This window comes from Caloenas nicobarica, chromosome 18 (assembly GCF_036013445.1).
Source record: "Caloenas nicobarica isolate bCalNic1 chromosome 18, bCalNic1.hap1, whole genome shotgun sequence".
In the NCBI taxonomy this organism is placed as follows: domain Eukaryota; kingdom Metazoa; phylum Chordata; class Aves; order Columbiformes; family Columbidae; genus Caloenas; species Caloenas nicobarica.
In genome coordinates, this window is record NC_088262.1 from 5,223,422 (window position 1) to 5,232,923 (window position 9,502).

The following is a 9,502-nucleotide window of genomic DNA, read 5'->3' on the forward strand; positions in this document are numbered from 1 at the left end:
CCCTTCAACCCCAGCCAGCCTGTGATTCTGGGCTGGCAGTCTGGGCCATTGGCTGGAAAATTGCATCACTCCATTTCGAGTATTGTGATTTTCATTTTTTATTTTTTTTTTAATTGATGGAAGTCTGTAGGAAAAGGCTTGAGTTCTGCTACCTCTGCAGTGTTTTTTATTGGAATGATAAACCCCGATGAAACAATAAACCCTTTATTGGAACAGTTGTTTGTCTCAGGGTACAGACAAAGCTCAGCTGTGCAATTTTGGCATGCACACCCCCCCGGATGGGGTGGGATTTCTGAGGCTCCCCTTGGACTCTGGATGCAGCAGAACGGCCCATTTCTACCTTCTGCAGCCCAGGAGTCCTACTCTGAAAGCTCCCTCAACCATACTGTGGTTCATGGAGAGCTTCAGGCACCCAGGAGCCTGGTTTGGGACCCCCGTGTGTGGGGGTGCTGGGTGCCGGGGCTGTGCTCACAGCCTCAGAGCCCACGCTGGCTGCAGGACGCAGCACGAGCATCCCTTCAGGGCGTGGGACGTCAAATGGGCCGTGGCATTGGGTTGATTTCTGTGTCGCAGGGCACAGAAAGTCCCTTTAGGAGTTCAGTGTTAGAGAAATCAATAAATAATTTTGCATACAAAAATTTTCATATTTTTTTAAAAAAATCATTCTTAAAAAAAGATTAAAAATAAATCTCTTCATCGTTCCCCAGACTGCATTGCCCGTACAATCTTTACGGCTCTTGAGCCCTGATTCAGAAAAACTGTGGAAAAGAAGTGTGCTTGGAGGAATCCCGCGCTAGGGCCAGCCCAGGACCATGTGCACAGCTCTCCATGGGGACAACCTGTTCCTCTGGAGGAGGAGGCTGCAGTGACACTTCCCTGGCGAGCAAGGGAAGCAGCAGGGTCTGGTGCAGGCCAGGGTCAGTGTGGCCAATATAAATGAGCAATACAGAGAGGAAAGACTAAAACGTTTCTCAAAGCCTTCGGTGGTCACTTGTTTTGTTTTTCACATCTCTGCAGGGAAGTGATTTCCGACTGGCCGTACCAGAAGATGAAGTGGTTTCCCTTTCATTGCCTTCCACGCCTGCGTTAGCCCCTCGCACCCACCACATCTCTGCACACTGATGGGCACGGACCGTCCAAGGGTGCTGAGCACCCACTGAAGAGGACATCATGGCACGGGGTGAACAGGCTTTCAGGAAAGAAGGTGAGTCTCTGCCTGAATCAAGGGTAATTACCATGATCCTACTCTGGACACCTTCCTTTTTTTTTTTTTAATCTTCTTTCTTTTAAGCTTTAAGAACTTCAGACACACACATGCACATCCACACACAAGTAGCAAAAATAAAATCTGGAATATGTTTGGATGATCATCACTGGCAGTTCATAAATACCCCAGCATTGCAAGGGGACATGATCCAGGCAGTGCCTGGGACCCCTCGGGACATCTGGGCAGTCTCTCAGCCCTGGGGTAGGAAGAAGATGGATGGGTTGAGGAGGATCTCATCTTCCTTTTGAGAGAGTTCTTTAGGACATGATGTAGACCTCCAGCAAACTGGCCACTGCGTGCATTCGGTAGAAGATCCCAAAGGGCAGGCAGATGTCCACGATAGCTGGCCACATGGAATCGCCATAGAAGTTCAGTTCCGTGTCATTGTCAAACTGGGGCCGGGCACCAAACGCTGGCATGATCCAGAGCTGTTTGAGGAAAAGGGAGAGTAACACTACAGTGAGAAAGGTGTGGGTACAGCCAGCAAATTGGTTTGAGGACATGATGTGACTGACTAGCTGGGGATTTGGAGGGTCACTAGAGACATAATGTGCTTGGCTTCTTTGGAGGTGCAGATGTAATCCTATGTTTCTTATCATAGAATCATTTAGATCGGAAAAGACCTTTAAGATCATCAAGTCCAACTGTTAACCCAACACTGCCAAATTTTTCTTGCTTCCCTCTCCCCCACCCTTGCAAACTCTTCTCTTTGCATGTACTCACTATGATATTGCTCAGCAGGAGGAACATGGAGATCTCCCGTAAGAACTTCCTCCTCCAGTTCATCTTGGGGGCAGTGAGGGACCTTATGAAGTCAGAAGTATGGATGCCTTCAGCTCCAGAGGCAGTGGTGGAGGCCAAGGTGCTGCCACTGTCGGGCACACGGAGGGACACTGCGTTGATGTTGGCAAAGGTGAGTCCGTAGAGATCCTTCTGGTGAGAATCGCACCTGTGGTCTTCCTTGGGGGGTTGCCGATGGAGGCCTTCGATGATGAAGATGTTCTGGAAGGTGTGCTGGGCAATCATTAGGAGGGCATAGGTGAGGTTGAGCGCACTGACAGCGTCCCTTGGTGTGCTGGCTACAATGGCCACAATGGAGTAGTAAGAAATAGCGTATTGCCCCAAGGCTGAACCCATCAGCAGGGCTACATCCAAGGTCCTAGTTGGGTTCTTGTGCCGATCCATGTCTCTCTTGTCAAACCGGTAGATGACAGAGCCACCGATGCAGACAAGAGACATCAGGCCCAGGCAAACAATGTTGAAGATGTAGTACATGGAGAGTGCTTGGCTCTTCTTGCTGGATTCAGTGCTGGAATTTATCTGCACCTCATAAAGAACAAGGACTCCCAAACCACTCACCAGAATGATGAGGCCCAACACGATGCCTACAAAGAAGGTCCTTTGAAAGAGCCTGAACTTCAGGCGGTGAATGTGGTGGGAATGGTGGTCTATGAAGCGTCCGACGTTCTTCCACATGACATAGACCATGGCAGAGGCAAAGAGACTGTACTCAATATTAAAGGGATACAGCCAAAAGTAGCCATTATTGAAGATCTGGCAGATTTGGCTGTTGCAGTTGCACTCTTCGGCTGAGCTGCTTCTCATTCCCACTAAAACAAGACAGAAACATGTAAATGCAGTGGCATCAAAACAAAGAGCCAGTAATTCTTAGCAGCCCTGAAGAACTGGGTACTTAAGGTCAGTGAAAAACAAGACCAAGGACAGAAGAATATGTGACCGCTTTGAAAATAAGGACACTTCAACCTCAGCTTTCTGGTGCTCGTGTTCTTTCTGAAGAAGTTGACAGGTTAAATCTCTTTTTTCCTTTCCTTCTTCATTCCCATCCCATTTGTACAGGCCCTTTCACCTTTCTGACTCCTCTGTGATACAGGTTACAAAATGAACGTTAAAACCTAGCTTTTACAATACCAGCTCTGTTAAAGGAACCTTCAGCTCTAGGTAGCCCTTCTGAAAAGGGTTAAAACCTGACTTGCAGAATAATTTCTACCTCTCGGGCTCCCCCCCTAGACCAGATGGCTTCACAAACAGGCAGATTACCTTTCAGGAGCCATCTGAAAAGTTCTTCTGTCACGTTTTTCCTGAACTTTGAATGCGCTTTGTGAACCGACTCATCTGTCACTGCCGACATCCACACCGCCAAGTTCGTAGTCAGCGTTAGCATCAGGCCACACCTGCAGAAGGAGGAGAAGGTTCATGAGATTAAAGCAATGGCTCTGGGCTGTGTTGCTCTGATCCATGTTAGAGATGCGCGTGTGCTCAGAGGGACTGTGGGAGCTGCCTGAAGTGGTGCAAGGACTCTGGGGGTTGAGCCTAGAAATCCTGACCCTTGCTTTGCTGCCTTCGCTATTATACTGGTTTTTGTCCATGCTCGTGAGAATTAGTAAGGCCTGATTCCTCTTGTGGTTTTGGAAGAGCTGCTCAATAGTGAATAGATGAATAGGCCTGGGTTTGTCTCCCATAGATCCAGCCTTGCAAAAGTGGATGAGATGTTATTTTAGCCTGAGGCTTGTCCCTTGCATCATTGTCTTCCCCAGGGAAGCCAAAGTCAGCTATGAATAATTTTATTTAATGCTAATTATTTGTTTATCACTAATCAGCTTTGAGTAATGTTTGTATTCTTGAATTGAATCCCAAACCTGCTAGATCGTAAACCTCAACGGCTTGAGCTGGGATCTAAAGCTGGCTGGAGGCTCAACAGGTTCAGTTTGGGCCAGCACTAAGGGAGATAAGGTTATCCCCTTGCTGCACCCTAGCCATGTGAGGGAACGCAGCAGTTTTGCAGTGGTCCAGGTCTTCTGGACCAGTGAGACTGGAAGAGCAGCAGCGCTCACCTGGTGACGTTCAGGTGGACATGGACGCAGTCTTTGGCAGAGATCCACAGGAAGTATGTCTGGCAGGGGCAAGAGGAGAAATTGTTATTTCCAAGAAAGCAAATCACATAATTCTGAAGTAGGGATCTCCCTGCTCAGCAGATAGCAAGCTGGAGCATTTTTCACTTGGGTCTATCTGGGCCCAGCCTACTAGCCCATAATCCTGGCCATTTGCTGGATGTGGTTCTGTTGGTTCTTTGCTCCTCCTGCCCTGTCCCACTGCAATTCCTCTGTGCCCAGCCCCTGTTCCCACCCAAGTTCTCCCTTTTTAGCCTTTTGCCTCTTTGGTATTGTCCCAGAGCAAGTGGTCCTCTGTGTAGGGACTTCAAACTGCAAGTCAGTCCCTTTCTGTTCTCTATGGGAAAGGAGACCTGGCTGGGTGAGAGCTGCTTAGAATTTGTAACAAGCCATCCTAGCATAAGCCAAAATGTCACAGGACGGGAACAAGTTTAAATCGATGCCTTAAAGTGAGTTGCTACAGCTGGAAGTTGTGGTTGCAGGGAGAAGAAATTTGTGGGGCTGGGTGGGGGCAAGTTAACCCTGTTGCTGAGTTGAACTGTGTCCATGAGATCAGAGCTCCTTCACCTGGTGGCTCTGTCTCTCTACCCCTCCCCAAGACAGGGTACAACCATCTCACCTGGACGACCACAAATATTGCTTGCACAATGGGGTAGATTATTTTGATTGCCGACAGGCAGCTGTAGAAGCTCGAGTAATATCCTATTTTGAACACGTCCATGACGAGGCTGAAAATGGCAAACAGGATCAGGCCTCCTGTTGAGGAACCAAAATACCTGTGGTTGGACAGGTGTGTGCACATAGTGCAGATAGATGAGAGGAAGAAGAGGAGCTATTGCTGTGGAAAGGCTTTGCTTCTACATCCATTTTTCCTCTCCCAAAATCCCAAATTATCTTGGTACCGACAGAATTGTACAATAGATTAGACACAAGGAAGAAATTTTTTACACCAAGGGTGGTAAGATACTGGCCCAGCCTGCCCAGAGAGGTGGTGGATGCCCCATCCCTGGAGACATCCCAGGCCAGGCTGGACGGGGCTCTGAGCAACCTGATCTGGGTGAAAATGTCCCTGCTCATGGCAGGGGTGGCACTTGGATGAGCTTTGCAGGTCCCTTCCAACCCCAAACTATTCTGTGATTCTATGAATAACTTTGTCAGGAAGGGATTTTCAATCAAACCTTCTCAAGCAGGGCAGGGTGCTGTGCCCAGCATAGGAGGAGACTCTGCCCCAGGTGGTTGCTGTTTCCCTTCTTGCACTAACTGGTGCCCACACGAACTGTCTACCCCGCATCTCGCCTCCAGCCCTAAGCCCCCGATTGCTCCTACCTCTCAGCCAGATGGGCCCAGCATGGGAGTCTCTGCAGGGGATGGCGTCTGGGCAGCGGGACGTGCTGGCGAGGTAGAAGATGATCCACGCGATGACTATCAGCATCATGACGGTCAGCAGGAAGAAGACATCGTAATCGTGCACGGCGATCTTCTCGAAAGCCCCGCTGCTCACCAGCGTGCAGGCCAGCAGGGCTAAGTGCACGGCCAGCAGGATGGAGAACATGCGGCCACCTTTCTTCCACACCTCCTTGGAGGCAGGAGTGGAGGGGGGGCGATGAGGCTGGTGGCTGAAAGGCGCGATCTGACTGGAGGCCAGGCTGGCTTTGTCATCCTTGAGTCCACAGCCCATGCTGGAGCTGAGGCGTCTGATCTCGCTGTCCTTCCGCACAGGCTCGTCGGTCATGGTTCAGCTAATGCCTTAGCCGAGGGTTGATGCTGCTGGGAGAAGAGCCTCATGAATGAGAGGGCAGTGCTTCATTTGGAAGAGTCCAGGGCTGGACCAAAGCAGGACATGTGATGGGGAGGAGAGGACGGATCAGAGGAACGGGGAAGTCTGAGACAAGGAGCGCAGAAAGAGGGATGAGCTCACTCTCAACCCTTTTCTTCCCGGTTCCCTGAAGGCTGTGTTCTTGCTTAAGATGCTTTTGCTTGGGGAGATCCCACGTCAGTTTAACAAAGCGTGCCTAATTTGCCACACAACGTTTAGGTGTTTATTGATGAAAGATATGGGAAAAGCACCAGCAAAACACTCACAGGATCAAATATCCCGGGGCAAACGGCCAATGTGGTTTGCTTTCTAAATGTCAGCCGCTAAACATCCTGAGAAAACGTCATGCGTCCTGGCTAAGGAACAGGCCACTGAAAGGTAAGAAAGCCCTGGGAGACTCTGGAACATCATCACATCATGACTTACATGAGTCTTGGCAAGAAGGACGTGAGCTGTTTCCACTGTCATTCCTTCTAAAGCCCCTGACCTGTGCCAAGCTTGGGACTGCATTGATTCTCAATGAAAAGCCTGAAACAGAGTAAAGTAACTGCTCAAACAAAGCTATTCCACCAACCTGTTTACTGCCTGGGATCCAAATATCCGCTCTCGCCAGGCTGTTGGAGAAATTTCTCCGTTGCTGCAGCTTATCAGCCGAAGAATTTATACCCGTTGGGATGCCTCTGTGATTTACACCATGCCTGGGACTGACAGCAGCGCTTCACGGACTTCAGAGAAACTCATGTGATCCATTTTGTGCAATAGCTGATTTTGGGGAAGCAGGAGAGAGATGAGGAGATAAGGGTTATTTACCCGGGGAGGGCATGCGTTGACAACACTGCTAAGCATGGCACGAACTGCTCGGTCATAGGGTCACGGTCACCACAGAGCAAAGTCACCCCATCAAACCCATCTCCCTATACACATGAGATCTCTTCCCTCGAGAGAAGATGATTTAGGTGATGAACTTATCTTTGCTGATGATTTTGGGCTTGGCTTTCTGCTTAACTGAACACAATAAATATTGTGCCTCACCCTTTACCAGTAGGCTGGAATGTTTTCGAAGAAAAGGAAGAAATTTGCACTTGTATCTATTCAGTGCCCCGGGCAGCTCAATCTTTTCCCAGCAATGGTGGCAACAATGAGGAAGGTTTTGCACTAGGGCAGGGCAGGATTTGGGGACTGAAATCCATGTTCCCCTTTGCTGATGCACTGCCTTTAATTTTTCGGGGTGGGATCACCTTTCTCTGGCCCTCAGGAGCTTAACTTCTCTCCTTCCAAAGAGAAGGAAGCCGTGTTACAAACCGTGGTGGGATTTAAGCATTTGCCAAGGCAAGGAGAGAGCTTTTGCTCAAGATCCATTTTACCCCAGCTGTTCTACTTTGGTGGGAGGATGTAGGGGGATCCAGGGCAGTTCTGAGTGGATGGGGACCAGTTCTACTCCTTCACGAGGATGCCTGTTTTGGAGATGTCCCTGCTGCCTGCCTTCTCCAGGGCAAGCACAGCGCTGGGGCAGTTTGCTGCGTGTTTCTCTCTCCCGTTCCTGCCTGCTCACACCTGTGCTCCTTCTTGCAGCACTGTCCCACAGGGACAGCATCAGCCCGACGTATGTGGGATGACGATGCAGAGCTCAGGATGGCCTCTGCAGCCCAGAGAGACCTTCGTGTGTCTGTCCCCTGCTGCCACCAGCTGGCTGCCACCAGCAGTGCTGGCTCTGCTGAGCCGTGGGGATCCTCTTCGGGCTGAGGCGTTGATCTCTGCTCAGTCTGTAACCTTTCCCAGGGGAGGCCCAGACCCCCCTGAGCTGGTAATTGTGGTGTTTGGCAGAGGCCAGAGGTTCAGGATCCCCCTGGGCTAAACACACGGATTTATCCTCCCTCTTTTGTCCTTAACAGCCGGCAACAGAGGAAAAAGCATTTACTGCCTTGGGCAATGCTCCTGGGAGCCACCATACAGCATACCAAGCTTAATTAGTAATAATACAAGAATCATTAAATAACCTCGGTAATGTATTGCAGATGTTATGATGCTGCTTTTCACCTTGAAGGATCCGAGTGTCAAATACCTTGATGTTTAGTATTATACATCCTGTCAAGACTTGCCCAGGGGGCCTGAGCAGGTGAGTATGAATCTGCCGATGTCAGCAAACTGGAGGGGAGAGCAGAGGGACTGGACCCTCCCTCTGGGGCACTTACAGGTGCCCCGGGCAGCTGGGATGGTGACTCAGTGTCGGTCACCCAGGGGTTAATCACCGCAGCTTGCGTGGGTGCACCTGGCAGAGCTCTGGGGCCATCCTGCTGCCTTAGGACATTTTTTTGCTTACAAAAATAAGCGACAGCCATGAGCTTTGGCTCATGTCCAGGCTCGGCTCCATCCCTCCTGACAGCAGAGGGTGCCCGGGGCCCAGGAATCCTGTGCTGGAGGCATCGCCGGGGGCCATCCAGCTCCCCAAGGGCTCACACAGCCAGAAATTCCGTGTCAGTAGAAAAGATGCTGGAGGCCAGACACTGTTCTTCGTGCACATCATAGAACAGAATATCTCAAGTCAGAAGGGACTCATAAGGATTGTCAAGTCCAACTCCCCGCTCTTCACAGAACTGTTTAAACCATACGAGTGTCGTCTAGATCCCCTTGAACTCTGACAGGTGTTTCCAATGCTTGTTGGAAAACAGAAACTTTTCCAATAACTTTTTGAAACCTTTAAAAAATTTGACAACCTTAATACCTTTAGGCAAGGAGTTCTGAAGATTAAATGCTAATTATGTGTACGATCACCTCTTTTGGGGCTGTTTTGAAGATGTTAGTGGCCGATTTCCTTTGATTCTTCCCTCCCAATTCTTGCACAGTAAAGCACGTGAAGATCGATACAGCAGTATGTTACCTGTAACTGCCTCAAACCGCATCATATCTTATTTATATCGTAGCAGAAGTACTGAGCCACAGACAGGAATGGGTTTAGTTTGGGGTTTTTTTTGGTCTCCAAAGAGGTAGAAGGGGTGAGGAAGGTAATTTTTCTAGCCTGTGTGATTTACTTTGGGTTATCACAGATGCCTGTTGCACAGTTTGTTGTGTGTTTCCCTAGAAAGCAGAATCCTGGGGGCAGAAGCAGGGTAGTGGGGGGACAGGAATGGTGACTGGGTCTGCTGTTGTCTTCCTGGTGACACTAGGGAGATATATAGATACCTATGTATATATAGATATCTATATTTAACTAGGAAAAGCTGAGTTGTGAACGCCTCTGTGCTTGCTTTGAAAGGGCAGCCTTCTTGTCTCCACTTAGGGGACACGTAGACCCAGCGAGCTGTCACTGCGTGACCCTGTGCCCGCAGCACTTGGCTGAGCCCGACGCAGCGATGCTGCTTAATTGGAGCTTTTAATGTGCTGCGGAGCTGATGCGCGAAGGGTTTGTTGCGAGGACGCTTAGGACCCAGGGGAAGCGCTGAAGAGCCTGGCTGGGCTCGCAGGAGCTCCTGCCTCCCCGGCCAGGACTTCTCAGGTGTCCTGGTACGGCGG

General features: G+C 49.8%; 1 protein-coding gene across 1 annotated transcript; it reads right to left on the reverse strand.

Annotated features, from left to right (window-relative positions):
- Window positions 1-1,524: 1,524 nt before the first annotated feature.
- Window positions 1,525-6,597, reverse strand: OTOP2 (otopetrin 2). Its single transcript, XM_065648017.1, has 7 exons — window positions 6,567-6,597; window positions 5,503-5,940; window positions 4,796-4,932; window positions 4,120-4,178; window positions 3,326-3,459; window positions 1,991-2,877; window positions 1,525-1,695 (listed from the first exon to the last, which is right to left on the reverse strand). Exons 2-7 carry the CDS (start codon window positions 5,906-5,908, stop codon window positions 1,525-1,527), a joined length of 1,794 nt encoding a protein of 597 aa, XP_065504089.1. The 5' UTR covers window positions 5,909-5,940; window positions 6,567-6,597.
- Window positions 6,598-9,502: the final 2,905 nt, after the last annotated feature.

Coding starts and splice junctions, on each gene's coding strand:
- OTOP2 (XM_065648017.1), bottom strand. CDS start 5,908: ATGACCGACGAGCCTGTGCGGAAGGACAGCGAGATCAGACGCCTCAGC. Junction 4,179..4,795: donor CAATATTTGTGGTCGTCCAG/GTGAGATGGTTG, acceptor TGCCCCTGCCAG/ACATACTTCCTGTGGATCTC. Junction 2,878..3,325: donor TTTCAGATGGCTCCTGAAAG/GTAATCTGCCTG, acceptor GTCTTGTTTTAG/TGGGAATGAGAAGCAGCTCA.